At 51.9% G+C, this 21789-nt stretch overlaps 1 protein-coding gene across 1 annotated transcript in view; it reads right to left on the minus strand.

Annotated features, from left to right (window-relative positions):
- CDH13 (cadherin 13) overlaps positions 1-21789 on the minus strand; it is a 1039261-nt gene that overhangs the window by 75573 nt on the left and 941899 nt on the right. Inside the window, exon 10 of the mRNA XM_086688815.1 lies at positions 20446-20699. Within this exon, the coding sequence (XP_086544941.1) occupies positions 20446-20699 (254 nt within the window). The remainder of the gene's footprint in view (positions 1-20445; positions 20700-21789) is intronic.

Raw genomic sequence — 21789 nt, forward strand, 5'->3', positions numbered from 1 at the left:
GCTGTTGGAGGCAGATCTGGGCATCAAATCCCTCCCTCCAAAGCACGACTCTGACCGCCTGTGTCCAAGCAGGGTTCAGCCACAGCCTGTTACGTGGGAGTCACCTGAAGGGAGATGCTGGGAAGCCACTTGAGCAAAGGCACAGAGAAGAGTCACAGAACACCTAGCACCCCACACCGGGGCGGGGGGAGGGGGGCGCTGGGCAGCTGATGGGCTTGACCGTGGAGAGGTCTGGCGGGTCCTGAGGGAGCGGCCGGGGGTGGGGGTGACGGGTGGCACTCAGGGCGCCCATCTGAGCACATACACATAGGAGAATGTGACATATGTGAGAGCCACTGGATGCTGGTGAATCCACGCAGGGGCCCGGGCAGGCTAGCGTTAGCTTAAACACATGGCCCCTCAAAGCCTGCTGTGCGCTTTGTGGGGAGAACACCTGGACATGGGGCTTGTCCTGAGCCTGGTGGTGGCCTCTCTGGTGCCTCCCAAGAGGCCCTCCCTGGACGCGTGTCGACCGAACAAGCCGATGAACGAAACATACGAATATGTCCTTTGGAAAATAAATGTCTCCAAGCGTCGCGTCCATCATCAGACTCCTTTATGCGGCCGCCCCTCGGTCCCGCTCACCTGACCCCCTTGCTGTTTCTGTCCCTAGACATCCTGACACCGAGGGCCTCATCTTTCCAGCCACGGAGCCTTTCCATTCTGGCTGAGTAACCGCAGCCATCACAGAATTAAGTAATGACAAAGTGAGTTATTATCAAGCCTGGCTTCAGTTGGGGATGCAACCTGCAGCCGGGGGTACCTCTCTGTTGGAGCGCTCACACGACTGTCTAGACAGTGACATGAAAAATGTGCCCTATAATTCCCCAGCTCACAGCCATACATCCTCCGTCTTGACTCCACACTTGGTGGGGAATAGTGTTGTTTTGTTGAGAAGGAGAAGAGGCGCAATTAGATTCCTCTTAAATGTTACATTCATCCTTGTTAATCAAAGATTAGTACCTCTTAAAAAAAGTAAACACAAGTCAGGTCCCCAGGACGCTGAGCGCGGTTCCCATGGCCTGTTTAATTACACAAAATGAAGCAAAACGTGTGCCTGTGACACAGTGAAATATGACGGTGGCCGTATCTGGGCAGTGGGATTAAAGGTGACTTGTAATTCGCTGCTTCATTCTGCTCTGTGTTCTTTAATTTTTCTACAACGAGCATGCATTTGCTCATTAAAAGGCATTTAAAATAACCAAAAAAGGAAATAGGAGACTATTCTAAAAACCTGCAAACCGAAGAAATAGAGGGGGACTTGCCCCAACCCTCAGTCTCCTTCCCCCTCTCCAGAAGGCACCCCTGGGTTTGGCTGGATGTCTGTCCTTCCCGGTAATTTCACGGCATGGACGAACCCCCAAATCGTTGTGCTGAGCGAAAGAAGCCAGACAACGAGTATGTACTCCATGACCCAATTCATGTCAAACTCTAGAAAATGTGCACTCATCCAGAGTGACCCAGAGTGATTCGTGATTCTCCGGAGGATGCGGGGAGAGGGGCAGGAGGGAGGGTGACAAAGGGGCCCTTCTGGGAGTACACTCCCTGACAGGGTGATAGTTTCATGGGCAGGGGAGAGGGGCAGAGGGAAAGAGAGAGAATCTCAAGCAGGGGTGATAGTTTCATGGGCAGGGGAGAGGGGCAGAGGGAAAGAGAGAGAATCTCAAGCAGGGATGATAGTTTCATGGGCAGGGGAGAGGGGCAGAGGGAAAGAGAGAGAATCTCAAGCAGGGATGATAGTTTCATGGGCAGGGGAGAGGGGCAGAGGGAAAGAGAGAGAATCTCAAGCAGGGATGATAGTTTCATGGGCAGGGGAGAGGGGCGGAGGGAAAGAGAGAGAATCTCAAGCAGGGGTGATAGTTTCATGGGCATGGGAGAGGGGCAGAGGGAAAGAGAGAATCTCAAGCAGGCTCTAAGCTCAGCGTGGAGCCTGACGCAGGGCTCAGTCCCATGACCCTGGGATCACGACCTGAGCCAACATCAAGAGTCAGACGCTCAACCAACGGAGCCACGCAGGCGCCCCAGCAAATTATCCACTTAGAAGTATGTGCAGTTCATGGCACGTCAGCCGCACCTCTACGAAGCTGTTACAAAAAAGCGGGGGCCTGAGAGGGGAGGTTGGAGACCGGAGAGGAGTCACCATCTGTGCTGAGCTTGGGGGAGCTTCTGGGGCTGCCGTGTCCTGCGAAACATACAGAGGCAAGGGGTGGGGAGAAGAATCTGCAGTTGAGGGCCACGGGGGCGCAGGTTGAAGCCATCTGAGGTCATGTAACTGCCTCCCCCTCCCACCTCCAGACATTTTCAGATTCTGATGGTCACGGTGAGCGCACACGCGCATGGGCTTATGCGCCCGAAAGGAGTGAGGGAAAGGGCAACGTGGACGTGGAACACGGCAGCCTGACACGTTCAGGACAGCGAGGCAGTGAGAAATGGAGCTGACTTGTCAGAGCGGAACCCGAGCTTGAGAGGTGGGGCCTCTTTCTCCAGCCCTCTGGAATCGGCGTGAATCTTGGGGAAGCCTTTGGTCTGCTCCGGGGCACGGAATCAGGATTTGTCACGAGTTTACTCAAGTCTCAAGGGCAGGCGGATCCCAGCTGACATCTGGATGCTGCCCCCACGTTCACTGGCTGTTTGTTGAACGAATACAGGAGTATTGTTTTGATTTACTGTCAGAAAAACAACTGCTTCTGTTTTGAGTATCGACAACAGGACGCAGGATGAAGACAGATGGAATGTCACTGGGCCTCAGATTCCCTCTCACCTGCTTGGCGTGTCTCGCGACACCTGAGTCTGGGGGGCCGTGTCCTAGAAGCCACATGTTTAGCAAGGGTTGGCTGATGGCTTGCTATGGGGCGGGCACCGTGCCAGACGTTGTGGAGAGAAAAGTGCACGTGACTCAGTCCTTCCTCAAAGGGCTTACGGTGCAGAGTAGAACACTCTAGACCCCATCGCATGGGAAGGAACCTACTGAAGGCACTGGCAAACCGTGGTCCACAGGGCAAATCCGGCCCTCCGACTGCTTGCGTGAATAAAGTTTTACTGGAACACAGCCGCGCCTATCGGTCCGCGTGGCGGCTTTCGCATTGTAACAGCCGAGTTGAGTAGTTGCGACAGAACGTGGGGCCCACGAAGCCTCCACTCATCATCTGACCCTGGATGGGAAGTTTTCGGACTCCCGCGCTCACAGAAGCTGTGAAGGAAGCAACGACCCTGCTCGTTAGCAAACCAGCTCTCGGTGTTCCAAACTAATGGGCTCGTTTGGGGTAACAGTCTTCCTGGTAGTAACTTCTCAGTCCAGGGAGGAGTCACATGGCTTGTCAGGGTAGCCTCTCCCCAGGAGGGACCTCGCTACAGATACCCGTGGCCTCTCGTGAGCCTTCCACGGCCGCGGCACCCTGAACAGCTGGGTGGCACCATCACCACCCAAGGTGGCCTCCAAGAGGTTCAGCAGAGCCTCGGTGCCTGGCCAGGGGCACTGGGAGAGGCGGGGGGAGCCTTCACTTTTATCTTCTGAAGCCCAGAGGGGAGGCCCAAAGCAGAGCATCGCGTAATAGTTGAGTCAAAACACTGAATCGGCATTCACTCACACTGTTTGTTAGACTCAGACCCTGATGGCAATCCCTTTGTAGACTTTGCCAAGAGGGGTTAACTGTGAACCCCGGAACAGGACTCACTACAGTCTAAAGCCTGAGGAAAAACTGGCTTTGAAAATCATGGCTTATTTCCAATTTATTCATCAATTCAACAAAAATTTATGGATTGCCCATTATGTGTCAAGACTCATGTGGCCCCTGCTTCCACGGGGCTTGTAGCCCAGGGAGAGGGAAGACAGGCAGCAAACGTACGGGCAAGCTGTCCATCCTAGCCGTTCTCTGTGGCCGCGGTCTAGGCACTGTGAGCACTGAATTAGTGACACCACCCACTGCTCCTGGGCTCCTGCGAGACTGTGGTCATGTTTTTGTCAGCTAATCATTACATCGCCTTATTTTATGTGTGTTTCTGTCGAAAGACACCGTATTTAACACGCACTGTCGATCAGTAACATTAAATGCATGGCCAGCAGCCCTAGAACTCAGGCCTGAAGGAACTCATCCAACACATTATTTTCTCCATAAGGCCCCTCCCAGCTTCTCGCTGTTACCGACACCAGACAGCACTGCGCCGGGGCCATTTCAGACGGCAAAATCACCACCCAAAGCCCAAAAATGCAAAAAAAATGTGGCACCAAATAGACCTCGAAAGCATGCCTGGTCACCGTATGACAGCCGAAGGAAGAAGGCCGAGCGTCCCCTCTTTGGACCTCGGCTGGGAAGGTGCGTGTCGGGCGGCTCAGATGTACCACTGTTCCACGCACGTCTCTGCCAGGGACCGCGAAGATACGCTAAGTGTGTTGGGGCTACAAATCAACCTTAGCTTGTTGAATTTGCAAACACAGCACGTGTGCATAATGAGGGTCGGTGTGATCCAAGGCAGAGAGAATGATTTCTACACCGTTCCTGAGCTGAGAAGACACGCGGGGAAGGCCATGCGGTGGGAGCGGAGACAGCCAGGATAGAGAGAGAAGCCAGTGCAGAGCAAGGCCGGCCGCAGGATACGGTGTGGACACAGCACGATGAGGAGGCCGGCTCGGGCCAGGGATCACCGTCCAGGTGAATGGGGATGTGGCTTAGACCAAGGTGCTCAGAGCAGTTGCAGGAAATGGAGAGACTGAAGATACACTTGCTCACATTAGTAGATGCATCTTCCTAGTGACCGGACAATCGATGTAAGTATTTGTGAAATATTTACTCGGTGAGCCAGAGATGTTTAATTTTTATTTTTTAAGATTTTTATTCATTAAAATTTTTTTAATGTGTATTTATTTTTGAGGAAGAGAGAGAGAGAGAGAGAGAGACAGAGCATGAACGGGGGAGGGGCAGAGAGAGAGGAGGACAGAGAATCCGAAGCAGGCTCCAGGCTCTGAGCTGTCAGCACAGAGCCCGATGCGGGGCTTGAACCCACGAACCACGAGATTGTGACCTGAGCAGAAGTCGGATGCTTAACTGACTGAGCCAGCCAGGAGTCCCAGAGATGTTTAATTTTTAGACAGCAAGGGTGAAGCATCTGACAGGAATCACTGGCCCGTCATTGCTCTTGGGTGGTTCCTGGGAGAACAGCTCACCTCCATTTCCAGAGAACAGCTCATTTGTGGGTGTCCCATGAAGGACGCTCAGAAGGACGCCAGCCGGGGCCATAAGAGCCATTTTTTCACTTCTCACTCTGCTGGCCCCTCTGGTCCTCCCATCTCTACACGTTTTAAAAGAAACCCCAGACACAAAGAATTCAAGCGCAGAATAGAGACAAAACTGACCCTCTGAACCCTGACCCTCAGCTTAGCTCGTGAAATAAAAATCCCACTCGGAAGAGAATTTGAGAATCATTCTATGAGATCTGAAGGAGGCTGTAGGTTCTACTGGGTGTGTTTTTTTTTTTGTTTGTTTGTTTTTAAATGATGATTTCTCCTCTTGCAAAACAAAAGAAATAATTTCCTTGTTAAAAAACTCTTGGGCATAAGCATATGTGAATTTGACTTCCATCCCTTCCACTCACTAACTTTTCAACCCTGAGCATATCTGGGTACCTCTGTTCCTCTGTAGGATGGGGAGAGCCACCCCCACTTCCGGGGTGCCCAGCGTGGGAACGAGATATCGCACCATCACATCTACAGATGCTGCGTTTAGTTGCTTTTCACATTTGCCTTTCCTATGTCATTCTGCTTTATTTTCATTCACAGTTCCTACTCCTTTATTCCTTTTCCTGAATCATTTTAAACATTATTTGTTGACCCACAGGTTTCTCTTGCTTTCCTTTTGAGCCCAGCTATGGATTTCCATGGGTGAGGAGGGTTCTGCGCCCCGATCCCACCCTTTAAATTTACAGATGAAGCGGGCCCCAAGGAGCCTTCACCTTCTGTGCCCGGTCATATCAGAGGTGGAAGAAAATCAGCAACATCGATCCTACTTTACTTACAGATGTCATATTTTGTTTAACATGAATTTTTTGTGTTAATTTTGACATAAAAAAATATTGCATTAAAAGACTGTCTTGATGGCTGAGTTTTCTGGTGCTCCCTAAAAGTGTCCTCCCCAGGGGAATGCGTCGCTCACTGCCCCCTGTTCGAGCGGCCCTGGGCTGCACAGGCCTCCGGAGCCACGCCCCTGCTGCCGTCCAGGGCTTGTGCTCCTTCTGAGACAGAGACTCTCAGCGCAATTACTCCGTGTGCCAGCGTGTGTCCCTCACATCGTGCGTCTGGGGACAGCCGTGGCCCGAGTGCCCAGCATGGATCATCCGGGGCATGGCGGGAAAACTCAGATTCACGGGAAGGGTGTGTGGATATCTGTCATTCGGGCTGTTCACCATATTTTTGATTCCTCACAGCACCCCGGCCTCCTCTCTGGGCAGACCCCTGTTTTGGGTGGTCGTGGGTGGTCGTGGTCGAGGTCCCATTCTTTCCTGGATACAGTGGGAGTGGGTCAGCTCCAGCGAAGCTGATGCTCTCCGTGTGTGTGTGTGTGGGGTGGGGGGGTGGGGTTGGTGGCATCATGCTCTTGCCCTGGGAGGTCTAACTCAAGTGCTCAAGTGCCAGGCTGAGTTAGACTGCAGCAGCCTCAATCGTCTGCCCTCTCTGGTTCCATTTGGTGACCACTCATTTTTTCCCAGCTTCTCCTCTGGTCTCCCGGCCCTTCTGTGACTCCCCAGATCAATCTCGTCAATTCTTGCTTCATTCCACGTAATGTAGCTGATGCTGGTTTCTGCTGCTTGCAGCCACGGATCCCGACAGACCCTGCACCAGAAGTCACCAATCGGAGGTCCTGAAGCGTAACGCCCTCTCCTACTCACTGTTAAGTCTCCGTCGTTTCATCTCCCTTCAGACATTCGACCAGGTCCTCAGCTTGCCTGGGTGACAGTCTCTCCTAGTCATGGTGTTATGTGCATGGCATCATATGCTTTGCAGAGCATCTTAACCTACGGATCAATTTAATCCTGATACCCGAACCAGGAACCGTTGTACTAGCAGAAAATAGGACTGTTACAGGTATGCTCTAGAAAGATGGCAAGATCGAGCATACCTGTCCCCCGAAAAGCCAAGCTGCAAACCTTCAAAAATCAGTTGTTTGCACCGTGTGTTTAATAAGTGCTCACCACGCATCCACATGCCCTGTCATCTCTGAGAACTGCTTGCAGGCAAGCAAACGGCAGATGACAAGACTGAGCCTTCAGAAACTTCTTTCTGCTACCTTCAATTCCCCGGGAATGAGGAGGAGACTGCCATCATGATGAGGCTTTTAGCAGTGAGATACCCTGGCCTGGCTGTGGATGTGCCATCGTTCCTGGGAGCTGTGACGAATTTCCACTAATAACCCTAGTAAGTGTTTCCGCAGACTTGCTTATTGTAAGTTTTCAACGCGTGGAAACCACGGATTGTAGGAAAACAGCCTTCTCATTCTTGAAGAGCCTCCTTTAGAGAATGGCTACATTTAAACTCTTGGCCAAGAATGATAATCGGTTCATTGAGTGCCTACTATGTGCCAGGCTCTGTGCTTCAAGCACTTCTCCTGAATTATCTGCTTTACCCTCCACAGTGACCCTGCAGCCCAGACATTATTGCCCCCACTTTATAAGAGAGGAAACTGAGGCTGGAGGAACTGGATGTCTGCCCGAGGTTACACACCTGGAAGCGGATGGGTGGGGATTTGAACTCAGGGCACCGGACTGGCAGAGCCACGAGAGCCGCGGGGCTGTGGCAGCCCTCTTTGCAAGGCCACGTGAGACCCGAGGGGCCCTCTGGGGCAGCCCCTGGAGATAAGACTGATTCTCCAATGGAGCGAGAAGTCAACGTCTGTTTCCCTTGCACGTGTTGGGAAAACACGTTTCACCTTTGTGATTGTCTAACCTCCTCCAGTAAAGCCTGGCAGCATCGAAAGTGAGGTTATGATGGAGCCTTGTTCTTGGGAAGGCAGCCGTACGAGCAGGAAGCACAGGAAACAGGGAAACCCAGGGACGGAGGCATCCCCGCCGGATGATGGTGGCGAGAAGGTGCCCGCACGCACGAAACCCTGAGGGCTTTCGGCCACTTCTACCCACGCAGCCCTGCCTGGGCCGCCTCCCTATCCCAGACATCTGGGCAGCAGAGGGTCTCAGTGGGGTGTTCGGCACTGGTGGGTGTCATCGATTTCGGGGCGATCAGCAAAAATCAGAAACAGAATGTGCAGGGTTGTTCTGAGAAGTGGAGTCTGATGGAGCAAGGCTGCTGAGGTTTTTGGCAAATGCACACCGAGGGCTGAGCTTCTCCAGCGAGAGCCTGGTCTGGGGGCAGAGGAGCAGGAAGGTGCGAGGTATGTCCCACAGCCAGAGTTCCTGTGTGGGAATCCGTGTGCCTCTGGGGGTGTTCCTGAATCTCGCTGAGCCTCACCGTCCTCACCTCTGAAGAGGGGTAACCGAGGCACTCTCTTTACAGGGTTGTTGGGAAATTACATGTGACCAAGCATACGAGCCACAGAGAACAGAGTCTGGGACAAAGTAAATGCCAGCTACTCTGTCATGACTGCGAGCACATCAGAGCGGCTATAAGAAACAGGCGAACTTAGGGTGACCGCGGCGGAGGACTGGACCCGGGCAGAGGGCACGACTTGCTGGTGGCCGGAGAGAAGGAGACGGGCAGAGCCGGGCTCATCGGCCGCTGGCTGAGTGTCCACTCCACCCTGGGTCCAGAAAGTGGTGCCTGTGTAGACTCTGGTTGTGCTACTTTGAGGTCTGGCTGCCCGGGCAAGAGCACCTGTTGCATTTAACTGCGGCTGGCTCACTTATTCTCAGAAGGCAGGCCTCATGTAGAACATGCCAGGCAGGGCCACCCCTGGGCCTCCTCACCTCTGGGGGAATCTCAAAGACTCGGGCGTTTAAATTTCATGTGGACGTGGATGACACCCAGACTTTTCTGTCTAGCCCAGACCCTGCCTGCTGTCCATCCCTGCTCCCTGTCTCTGCCTTAAACTCAGTACCATCAAAACCGAGTTCCTGGGGCGCCTGGGTGGCTCAGTCGGTTACGTGTCCGACTTCGGCTCAGGTCACGATCTCACGGTTCGGGATTTCGGGCGCCGTGTCAGGCTCTGTGCTGACAGCTCAGAGCCTGGAGCCTGCTTCAGGTTCTGTCTCCCTCTCTCTCTGCCCCTCCCCCACGCATGCTCTCTCTCTCTCTCTCTCTCTCTCTCAAAAATAAATGAACGGTAAACAAACAAAAAAACTGAGTTTCTGACACCTCGTCCGAGTCCCTTCCCTAGTGAGCCTGTCTGCTTCATAACCATCCACCCCATCTTCCAGTTGCTTAGGACAAAAACCTGGGCATCTGTGTGTGTGTGTGTATGTGTGTGTATCTCTCTCTCTCACACACGTGGTTGGTCCGCACATCCTGACTGCCATCACCTTCCAGACACATTCAGTAAGGCCTGCTTCTCACGGCACATATCGCCAACGCGAAGTCCAAAGCCGTGCCACCTCTCACCTACCTGGCTTATTGCAGGACCCTCCCCACCGGTCTTTGCCATCTCCCTTCCCCACCACCCCTCCCCACTTACTGTTCTCTAAAACCACCACGGCTTAACTTCCTGTCTTATTCAGAATAAAAGCTTTACCCCTGTGCACCTCTGATCTCCTCTCCCCACCTCACCCACTCTGCACCAGACCCAGGGATACCTCACCCCCTGTATCTCATATCTCCGCACATCCTGCCTCAGGGCCTTTGCACTTGTCGTCCCCCCTGTCCCTGGCTTGGACCACTCTTCCGCAGATACATGCACGGCTCACCCCTGTTTCCTTCAGTTCATCGGCGAGTCCTTCCCTGGAATCTAGACTTTCAGACCTTCACTTCTTTCTCTGCCTTTTTTCTTTCTTTGCACTGACCGCCCACTACTATGCTATTCATTTTGCTCATTTGTTTTCTTGTTTGCTTCCTCTCCCCCTCTGCCACTGGCCTATAATCTTCATGACGACACATCTTTTTAACTGTTTGTGTTGCTGCTGTGTCCCCAGTGCCTAGAAAAGGGCTGACGTGTCGTAAGTGCTCGTCAGACACCTGTGGAATGAATGAATGATTCAACGATTGACGAGCTGGCTTATCCCAGCCCAACCCTAGTCCAGATCCAGAGGCCCCACTCCGCACAGGCACGCGAGGCTGTTCCGAGCCGGCTCTACGAGGTCTGATCTTCTCCTGAAACTCACTGTTAGGATACACAAGGAACCCCCTGAATTAAACTATGTGGGAGGACGACAGTTTAGAGCCTCATCACTTGAAAATGCAAACTGGGAGCTGCTGTTGAAACACGCTTCTTGAATTAGCTACGTGGCTCGCTGTCTACGGTTATTTACCTGCGTTAGTACTAAGGTCGTGATGAGCCCTTCACGAGACCCCCCCTAGATGTGTTCGGGGGCTGCCTGGTGTTGGTGATTGACAGAGTGCACTCATAAAATAAGCCTGCTCCTGTCCATCCGGCTGACTTCTCTTGCCATCCTGAGACACACGGCTTTCTCAATCAATATAATACGGGGAGCGTCTGCAGCAACGCTGGTCTATTGCAAATGCCTTTATTAAAATGAAAACAACAACAACAACAAAACACCCAGCTAAGCAGATTTAACAGCTTAGAAAACAGTGGGCAAGAAACCATATTAGCGTTTGTCAATATTTTGTATGTTGGCTATGAGAATTAATTTCTCAGGCAGGCAAGGATGACCGTCATAATTATATTCAAATATAACCAATTCAAAACCATGCTTTCAGTAATGAAAGTCTGGCCCGTGGCAGATTTAGGACAACCCATGTAGATGGATGTTAAAAAGGCGGCTGGATTGTAAAATGACTTTTCCATTGTTTATCCAAATGGTCAGCTCTTTTCATGTCAACTGAATCGAGTGCCTCTAATTGAGGTTAATAATGAAAACCTTCCACCCCTGGATCATGATAAAAGCCAGAATTCTATTTTTAGCCGCGGAAGATGTTAAATCTTTAAAACTTCAGTTGTTTAATTTATTAGACCTTGTTTTCCATTGGCATCTTCATAACACAAAATCTGACCACTGAAAATAAGAGTCAGCTGTGCTAATACATTTACATAAATAATTAAAAACTCTACAGCGGAGTAGGCAATAAAATGTATTGCCACCATAAACTTCCAATGGAAGAACAACGCTTTAATTAAAAACTACAAAGGCGCCACTGTAAACAATCCATTTACATTTCAAGCTCTGTGTTTGTTGACTCCAGAAAAGAATCATTAATTAAACAAAACAAAACAGAAAGGACCTCACTCCAAATCCTGCTATCGAGGTCAGTAGCCACATTTAATTAAGATGAAGCGTTAATAATATATTTTAGTAGAGGGAGGCTCTTCGGTTAATTTCCCCAGGTAGAATTGTTATTATTTAGCCTTTAACTTCTGATTAAAATTTAACAGGTGGGAGTCACCCCAAATGAAACTCTTAAATCTGGTTTTGAAATCTGTTTTTTTTTTTTTTTTTTTTTTTAAATAAAAAGGAGCCTGAAAGCTTCGTTTTCCGGCCCAATAAATGGTAAGCTACTATACATTTTGAGCTTGTGTGTTCCTGAAAATGTCAGTGACGACAAAATCCACACTTCCAAGTGGACTGAGTTTTGACATCTGCTTCCAAAGATCTTAGAAGATACAGAACAAAATGTCCCGTAGACAGCCCATGGTTTTTCACCCGATTTACCCTCATTTTGGTGATTTGCTCCGAATGGGCTCCCATATTAGATTAAACAAGGTGTTAAAAGGGTTTGCACGAATAGCAGCGCAAACTGAAACGGGGCATTTTAACAAGTCACTGGGGGCTGAATTTTCATCATTGCACGGGGCCTCCTGTATCCGCTTGAGCCCATGAACGGACTCTACCCCGGAGCCAAAAGGCCTCCATGTCCAAAAGGGGAGAAGAAAGGAAACGACTGGAAAAAGACTCAAGGACATGAGGACAAGTGGGCAAAGCAGTGTTCAGAGAGACGAGGATCCAACCTGGGTCTGATTCAGTTATTCTGTGTTCAAAGCATAGGCTCAATTTGGATCAAGGTTCCAGAAGAAGGGCCGGCTGATGGGCGTGGCTCCCGACTGCAACCCTTCTGGCCGTGGGAAGTCCAGTCCGAGGCCTGTCTGTCCCGCTCAGCCCTCACTGCTGGGATTGGTTTAAAACAAGGCCGTGTGGGGGCGCCTGGGTGGCGCAGTCGGTTGAGCGTCCGACTTCAGCCAGGTCACAATCTCGCGGTCCGTGAGTTCGAGCCCCGCGTCGGGCTCTGGGCTGATGGCTCGGAGCCTGGAGCCTGTTTCCGATTCTGTGTCTCCCTCTCTCTCTGCCCCTCCCCCGTTCATGCTCTGTCTCTCTCTGTCCCAAAAATAAATAAAAAACGTTGAAAAAAAAATTAAAAAAAAAATAAAACAAGGCCACGTACAGATGCTGTCATGGATGGTGGGCATTCGTCGATATCGGAAGGTGAATAACAATAATAATAATACCGATAAACGACGCCTGCTTACGCACAAACATGTTTATGCACAGACAGCTGCAACCCGGCTGCCACCAATCTGTGCCTGTTTACCGAGCTTGCCCATCTGCCTGTCCCTGGCCGGGCGGCGACCGTCTCAAAAATTTCCAGCCTCGAAGAATCTTCTCTGCCTGTGGTGGCCTCAGCCCAAGTCTTAACCAAATACCCTGGAATGTACCCACCCTACAAATACATTTTCTTCCTGTAGAACATTTGAAACGACGTTTCTGCTTTTGCTTTTGGCCTTATTTGGCGACCGGGAATAGTCTCATCTACAATCCCCTATGGTTTCTCTAGTGCACGCTCAGACATTCCTGCGAGGGGGCTCTACAGACGGCCTGCAAAGGTAAAGAGGGGTTCGCCGATCGTAAATTTGAAAAGGTTGTCGCGATGCTCTGGGCGCTCGATATTCGTTAATTTCAGCGTTGTTGTCTTCTTTTCAAATCGTGGAGACAACAGGCTAGATGTTCAGGTTCCTGGCACCTTGGCAGGTCCCTGGAGAATCTGAAGGTCCAGGTGCTGGGCCTGCAGTGCTTAATTCTGTAATGGTACTGGAGACGTTGGGGGATTAGGGCGGGGATGATAGTAAAGCGCGAGAAAGATGGTGCTGAAGGTCTAGAGAGCCCGGGGAGTGCAGTCGCGAGGCTTGGCCGCCTCCCTGGGCTCAGTGGGTGCCAGCAAAGCCCCCCGGGGCTCTCAGCACACCTCTGCTCTCCTCCCACAGAGGGGGGCTCAGAGGCTCCGCTTTCCCTATCAGCAACAAGGGAGATGAGAAAGGTCTCATTTACAGGGTTTTAGGAACTAAATGGCTTTGGTGGCGGTGCTTTGGGTGAACTTTTAGAGAACAACGCTAGGCGTTTTAGTCCCGGTACCATCGTTCCCAAGCACGTGTGTCAGGGGGCAGGGGGGTGGATGGTGGACATCTCTGCCAGTTGGGGCTGGCACCCAATTCCCAGGAGACGGAGGCAGGGGGGTAGCGGGCTTTCTGGGGAATTCAGGAATCTGTTGACAAGCGAGACCACAGTGATGCTCGGAAGCTCTCTCTCCCCAGCTAAGGACTGCTGGTTCTTGCTTCCCCAGGAAACCATTTATCTTCTGCCTTCCTTGCCCTCCTGCCCCCTTCCTTCTTTCCCAGGGAGCACATGCTCTTGCTCTCACGACTGCAAGTTCCCCAGAGGCTGTAGGCAGAGACCGTTTCTTGCACGAGTGAACACATGACAGCTAGAAGCGTCAGGGCCCCACTGGGCTCTTAATGAATACCGTTAAGCAAACTCAGTGAATGAACAACGAACGAACGAAAGACTAACTTTAATCCTTGTGCTTTTATCAAACAGTTGTTTTTCACAACACGCTTATCTGTTATGTCGATTGTGTAAAAATCGAGTATCGTGGCACGTGGTAACTTTTAAAGTTTACCCTGAGGGCGCCTGGGTAGCTCAGTGGGTTAAGCGTCCGACTTCAGCTCAGGTCACGATCTCATGGTTCGTGAGTTGGAGCCCCACGGTGGGTTCTGTGCTGACAGCTCAGAGCCCGGAGCCTGCTTCGGGTTCTGGGTCTCCCTCCCTCTCGACTCCTCCCCCACTCATGCTCTGTCTCTCTCTCAAAAGTAAACATTACAAAAGAAATTTAAAAATAATTCAGTTTATCCTGTTTTTTTTTTTTATTATGTAGAAAGTTTCAATATTCAAAGATTCTCGTGGTAGAAACGTCAGTTACCTCATGCTATCCACACTTCTTTTCTTCCTTCCTAAAGAATCCCAGTCTCCAAAGCTGTGTTCTTTCCAGCTAAATGACCCCCTGTCCTCGTGTCCCCTGCACTTAGGTGTGGTCACGTGACTAATCTTGGCCATTGAGACTTAAACAGAAATGGGGCTGACTTCCAGGAAATCTCCTTCAAAGACAGGAGACTCCCTTCTTTCCCTTTCTCCCATCTCACTGTCTGGAATGCAGATGCGAAAGCTGGTGCACTAGCAACCCTTACAGTCCACGAGGAAGGGGACGCCAACCTGGAGATGGTTGAATGGTGAGCAGGAAGGATCCTGGGCCCCTGACACCTTTGAGGAACTGCCATCCACACCCTGCACACTGCCATGGCTACTCTGGACTTAGGTGAGAAAGAGAAAATAGACTTCTATCTTCTCTGAGCCACTGTCATTTTGAATTTTCCTATTGTCTTCAGCGACACTTAATCCTCACAGATACGGTGCCGCTCAACACACCCTCACAGAGCTCCCTGGATGAATGATCCTTTCCAAACACATGTTGAGCAGTGAAAGGTCATTTCACATCCTTGGGGACAACGTTTCTCCTCCGCACACATCTCATATATTCAGTGTGGAGGCAAAAGTCCCTGCTGCAGAGTGGTTTACCGCAGCCCCTGGACAGGATGAGCCCTGTGTGAAAGATGTTCAGAATTGGAATTGCTACTTGGTCGCCTCAGCAGAAATCCCTTGATTATGCAACACAGTGAAATAAGTCCTCTCAAGCCCTTCGAGAGGATCGGGCTGCTGGTTGCGTCCCCAGAGCAGCGAAATCAACAGACAGGATGCCGGGGTTAGTCCCTGCTATTCACGTCGCTGCTGGAGAACGTCAGGCAGTCATTCCCATATTTGCATAATCATCATTGAGCTGCTCCTTCTGACAGTAATTAGCCAATAGTTTCCGTTGCACAAGCCTGCTCCTCATTACAGACCCCAAAATGTCACGGAGAAATGTCTGGCTCCTGTCCCACGGACGTGGAGACAGGGTTCCCCCAGAAGGCAGGAGCATTGTCTGGAGGGGGCCGGGGTGGTGGGGAGAGAGGGGCTCTGTTTCAGAACACGTCAGTATCGACACGACCTGGGAGCAGAGGAGCTTTCTAATCATGACATCGATTCAAATCATAAGGGACAATATAAATTTTGGTATAAAAAACAAAGAAGTTTTTAGATGACAAAAGGCATTAACAATACGCATCCTTTGGCTCGAAGAGCTTTCGAAAAATTCTTCAGGAAATTAATGATGCATTAGACAATTTAGCTATAAGCATGGCCACTGACCTTTTTAGAAAAATGATTGCATGCAACTGGAAACACTCTAAATATCCAGTAACAAGGAGATGAATGAATAAATGAGAACATCCATGTAATAGAATAAGACAGTACTATTAAGCAATTAATAATAATGGCTGTGTCTTGACATGGAAAAGCTCTTCGCCATATCCTGGGAAGGAGGCACAGAAGGTTCCAGAACAGGACGGGTGATGAGAGCCAATTCCGGTAATAAAAGCGGAAGCCCCCTCACACGTGACTGAGGGAGCTATACCCGAGTTGTTAAGAGGGTATTATAGGAGCTATTATGGATTCTTTATCATCTTCCTTATTCTTAACTGCCTTTTCAAAAGTCTCCTCCATGAACTATCTTAACTTTATAATAAGGATAAGAAGATACAAGTCATTAAAAAGAAGAATTTCATCTGTCACCAGCCCACTGATGTCCATTTTGATTTGGCTAAGAGCGCAATGCGACGGGCTTTTTAACAAGTCTTAATAACTCGGGCTTTTTAGTGAGAGTATTCACTCTGATGCCTGGACACCTCCTGTCTTTAGCGTTGCCGGTTTCTCAGAGATCAAGGCGCCTTTCACAGACTTTACTGTTCCCTGGTGTGATGAAAGCGTCCCTAGCGGGGGGCCAGCATTGCCAACGTGGGGCCGAGACGAGACACGCCTTGCATCATGGGAGACGGGATGCCAGCCAGGACGGGAATTAGTTAGAAGTTCCTAAGTTCTATGGGGGCTGGGGGTGGGGAGGAGATGTCCTGCTTTGAGGGCGAGGGAGCCTGCCCTCAGGGAAGAGGCCACGTGCCTGTCAAGGCTCCCAGTGCCTAGTGAGTCACTTGAGACGAAAGTAGGGTTTTTGGGGCGGGGTCACAGAGCATCTGGGAATGCAATATTGATAGAGATTCACCAAGTGGTGGTGGGGAGAGGCAGAGAAAGGAGGAGGGGGGGGAGGAGGGGGAGGAGGAGAGAGGGGAGGAAGGGGACGGGGCAGAACACCAGACAGCGGGGAGCAGATGAGAGAGACAGAGAGGCAGTGATGGGGTGGGTGCCAGGGAGAGGGAGGCAGAGACACAGAGAGGGAGACGAGGAAGGGACAGACAGAGCAAAGGCTATACCAAGGGAGGCAGGCACAAACAGAGAGGGACACAGAGAGAAAGCTACATGGGCACACACAGAGTCACACACACAGACAGGGGCACGTGCCATGAGCTGCATGGTGGCAGAACTCAAGGCAGTGGTTCTGACGGGATGGACACCCTCCGGGGCAGGACGGCTGGGACAGCATCTTATGTGCACCTCTGTCATCTGAACTCAGAGCGCTCCTTGAGATGAAGGGTTCCCTCCCTCTTCCCATGCCTGCTCCCCAAAGCATCACTAAGACAACAATAACAGGACCGCTCACAAGGTCACCGTGCCTTTTGGAGAATTTTGGGCAGCCAAGCGCGGGTCGTCAGAGACCTGGGTCCCAGCCTGGCTGGCCCCACCCTGCCGCCCTCCTCACCCCCTGCACACACAGCCCCTCAGGGACAGCGCTTCTCAGTGTGTCGGATCAAGGGCGGCAAGTAATTAACAGACCTCTTCTCCCAAAAGGCTCCTGTGACAATGGCTCAACCTGTCAGCGACACGGCTGTCCGTGCCTGGGATGAGCTCAGAACCAGCAGCAGGGGGGCCCGGTCAGTGCCAGGCTGAGAAACGGGGGGCACTTCTGGGCCACTGTGTGGCCCCAGCAGGAAGGGATGTGTGTGAGGAGTCTGGCCAGAGAGAGAAGTGTGTGAGAGACAGACACACACACACACACACACACACACACACACACACACACACACACACACACACACACACATTTACTTTGCTTCAAGGCTGGAAGAGGGGTTTCTCCGGACACTGCTCAGCTCAATTTGTAAATGCTAGAACTCTTAGGCAAACCAGCCAGAGAGACACCTCAGTGGTATTTCCTGAGGGGACTCAAAAGTTGGACTTGGTCACAGTGACTCTGTGGGTCCTGATGACACAGCATCCGTTCTCATTTCCTGGGAAGAGCCTCCTGAACTCCTTTGGTGGTCATGATGGGACCTGGGGCCCACGGTGGGGACACTCTACCCCCCTGCTGTTCTGTGGGGCTCAGAGATGGGCCGTGTGTCCAACTGGGCTCTGTGAGACCCAAGCCTGGCCCTGGGCTTGAACTTTCGATTGGGAAGCATGCCGCTGGGGCCGAGGACCGGCACTGCTTGTCTCCCTACAGACGTGGCTGAGGATGTGGCCGACCGCGGGGGACAGCAGAGCCAAAAGATGCAAAAAGGACATGCTCTGAGCACCTGCGTTCTCATGCTGAGTCCCTGCGTCCCCATCAATTGAGGCCGCCTTGGGCCAGGCCACTCCGAGGACGGTCCTGGCAACTCATGACATGGGTCATATCTGTAGTGACGGACGGTAGAAACACGAAGCTCTTCAGAGCGTTCCAAACTTGTGCGTTTTCCCTCGAGCCTCCCCTCCAGTGATCAACACACGGCTTTCTCCACTGACGTCCCACCCGTGGTAGAACGGGGGACGCCTGTACCCTGTTCCAGTGGCTCGTACCCTGGTCTTGATACGTCTCAGGGGCTTGGCTCTTGTCAGTACCCCCTCCCTCTGCAGACCAGAATCCCGTCCCTCCCTCAATCTGCTGGACCTGCTCTCTGGGGTCTGGCCCACCTTCCCAGTTCCACGTTCCATCCACAGGATGGGACCTCCTTCCTCCCTCCCCGTCAGCCGCCCGCATGTGAGAGCATCATCTCCGTGGACCGTCAGGTGCCCTGAGTCGGGAGGCTCCTGACTGCAGCTCAGGCAACATCCCCCCGCCCCCCGGCACGTGAGCCCCTGTGGGTGAGGGGCACAGGCCGTGGGAAATGGCGGGAGGTGGTTCATTCTCCCTGTGAGGTCGGGCTGTGCCAACCCATCATTTCCCATCCCCTAGAGACTCTGCAATGCCCGAGTTCCTGTGCTATCTCGGGCCTGTTTTTTTTTTTTTTTAAATGTTTATTTATTTTTGAGACAGAGACAGAGACAGAGTACTAGTGGGGGAGGGGCAGAGAGAGAGGGAGACACAGAATCCGAAGCAAGTGCCAGGCTCCAAGCTGTTCCGCACAGAGCCCCATGGTGGGGCTCGAACCCACGAACCGCGAGATCATGACCTGAGCCGAGGTAGGATGCTTAACGACTGAGCCACCCAGGTGCCCCTCGGGCCTCGTTCTAAACATGTTCAATAAGCCCTCCACCAGCAGATTCCTCCTTTTGCCTAAGTCAGCCAGAGCTGGTCTCAAACAAAGAACCTGGACAGGCCCAGCTCTCTGTCTGTCACCGCATCTGTCCCCCCAACCCCACCAAGTTACCACTTTCAAGACTGGCAACGTCCCAAGTCATGCAGCAAGGGCAGAGCACTGGGTTCAGGAACATCAAGCCCGTGGAAGTTCGCTCTCTCCCCCACCCAGAGTCCCCTCTTCTGCTCCTGCTGTAGAAATACACAGTGACAGGAAAGCTTCCCTAAAGACACCCTAAATTTGTACATTTGCCTGCTTCCCACCTAAGGACTTAAGGAAAGCTTCCTCTTTGATATTTAAATTGCATCTTTCACTCGGCCAGGTACCCAGCAGGAAAAGGAGAAAGAGAGAGAAAAAAGAGGGCGATTTCAGAGTCACGTTATTATAGGATTTGGTACAGTTCGCACCTTTATCTAGTTCATCTGGCTCAGAAAGTTTTGTTGTGAAAATAAATCCCCTTTTGGGATTGGAAGCTAACGTGAGCCGCTCGTCTGCCAGCTCGCTCCGCGGTAAAGTGGCTGTGTGGAGACCCGGACGCGTTTCCAGGTGTTTCAAATCAGGAAAATACGACGCGTGTTTATTAGAAGTGCATCTAATACTTGATTCTCTGTTCCTCCTACGAGAAGAAGATTAGATTTTGGAAAAGAAAGATTAATACCTTTCTTGTGCGGAGACGAGCGGGCGTCTGGACCTGCATGTCGATTTCAGCTTGCCGCGAAACACGGTACCAACGAGGGCAGCCGGTCAAGCCTAGCACCCTAAGTAACGATCATTTAATTAAATCTTGTCACGACAACACCTTCTTTCTAAGCACCGGAAAGAGCTCAAGAAACGAAGACGGAAATTTTGAAGACGATTTTTTGTTGTTGTTTGTTTGGCTTGCCATTTATCTGTCGGAAACCTAACCCCAACGTTCCCTTTCTAAGTACCGGCAATGTCTGCTCCCCCCGCTCTGATGCTTCCGAGTCCACGGCACTGAGCAGAGAGCACGGACTTTGCAGACCGTCCTGTTTCTAGTCTGATTCCTCTGCTACTAGGCTGGGCAGCCTCGGGCTAGGTACTGAACCTCTCTGAATTCGCAATACCCTTATCTGTGTGTGGAGTCAGCCAGTGCTGACTTCCAAAGTCATGGCGGCGAGACGATGGGTCGAGTGTCTGAGATGCAGGGGGGGCCAGACGTGGTGGCTCCTTTTTCTTTTTTTCAGAGCCTCTGCTTGGCACTGGCAGACCCCTCTGGCCATTTGGGAACACTGCCCGGAGGCCACCCTCCTCCCACCCGTCAGGTGTGGAGGCAGCATCCCTGGAGAGTCAGCCTGGTCCTGACGCGATCGGCCAGGAGCTCTTCAGCGTGCCCTGTGCCTCCCACTCGCCCAGATCACCAACAAATTTACCGTAAGGCTAGTTTGCTCCGGACAGCCAGGCCTGCATCCGGAAAAGAAACGCAACTCCTGCCTGCCTCCGCCCTCCGGTTAGGGAGCCGCTCACCCACCTGATGGTTTGATGTTGCAGGGAATCTGGGTCCGTGGCATTCACGGTCAGGAGCACGCTGCCCACAGAGATGTTCTCCTGCCTGGTCACCATCATGGGGTCCGGGTAGAAAACCGGACCCTCGTTGACATCCAGGACAGTGATGTGGACGGTGGCCGTGGAGCTGGGGCCATAGGAGACGTCGGGTACCAGCGGGTCCTCGTTTTCCACTTTGATCAGCAGGGTGTGAAAGGCGGAGATCTCATAGTCCAGAGGCTGGAAAGCAGGGGGAGGAGGCTGAGCATGTGAATCTGCTACAAGGGCAGGCGCCTTTGCACCAAGCACTCTGACATCCCACGGGCCGGGGTGGATGTTTAGGGACGGGTCCAGGATTTGTGGGCCAACCTTCATGCAATTTGGGGTCCCCCTTAAGAAAAGGAATACGAAGCACACAGATACAAAAATCGGGATGGAAGGTGTTTGTTTTTTTTTAGATGAAGAAATAAATGACAACACATTACGTGAGCCCCAGAGACCTGGGGTCCCCCGTTGCAATCTCTTTAGGCGACGCCCTGGCCACGCTGACACTAAAAGGCTTCCTACCTGTGACCTGTAGCCACAAGACGCCACCACTCGGAGGGGGTTGGGGGCATGAACGACTCAAGCCTGAGCTTTGCCAGCTTCGGGGCAAGCCTGCCTCTGTTACCATGGGAGATAGAATGGAAAAGTCCCCAAGTCCCATTTGCACCGTTTCCCTCTCACTCGCCGCAAGGTCTGAGGCTGGGGTCTCTACAGCTCTCTGGCACAGGCACGCTTCCCGGGACGGCGTCTCGTAGGGAAAAGGGCTGGAGAGGATTGGAAACACGTGGGGTTAAACCTCTGGGCCCTTCCCCACCTGAGGGCATTTGAAAATGTGTGTGTGTGTGTGTGGGGGGGGATTTTCAATTGTCACCATGACTTGGGGGCTCAGTGGCCACATACTGGGCGGAGGCAGTGATGACCAGACACACGGCCATGCCAGGGACCGTCCAACATGATAGTGGACTGTTCTGGCCCCAGGGTCACTGAGATGGGGTCCACCGAGGTGAGTTTGCAAAGGGGTCTCGTAGTACCCGCCTCTCCCAGCTGCTGTGCAGAGGAAATCAGATCATGTCAAAGAAGCCCCACTGTAGACACTATTCATAAGGTGGTCCTGCCCATCACAGAATGTGGCAGATGACAGTCACTTGGCCACTCCCTTCCCAAACCACTAGATGATGTAGGAGTGACATTTCCTGTCCCTGGGGGTGCGTGGGGAGACGTTCAGGTCTGATGAGGGCACGTTATTTATTTCAAGTTATTTCCCTAATGTTTCGTGGGAGAATGA

Source organism: Puma concolor, chromosome E2 (assembly GCF_028749965.1).
Source record: "Puma concolor isolate L17-30 chromosome E2, mPumCon1.1.hap2, whole genome shotgun sequence".
NCBI classification, from domain to species: domain Eukaryota; kingdom Metazoa; phylum Chordata; class Mammalia; order Carnivora; family Felidae; genus Puma; species Puma concolor.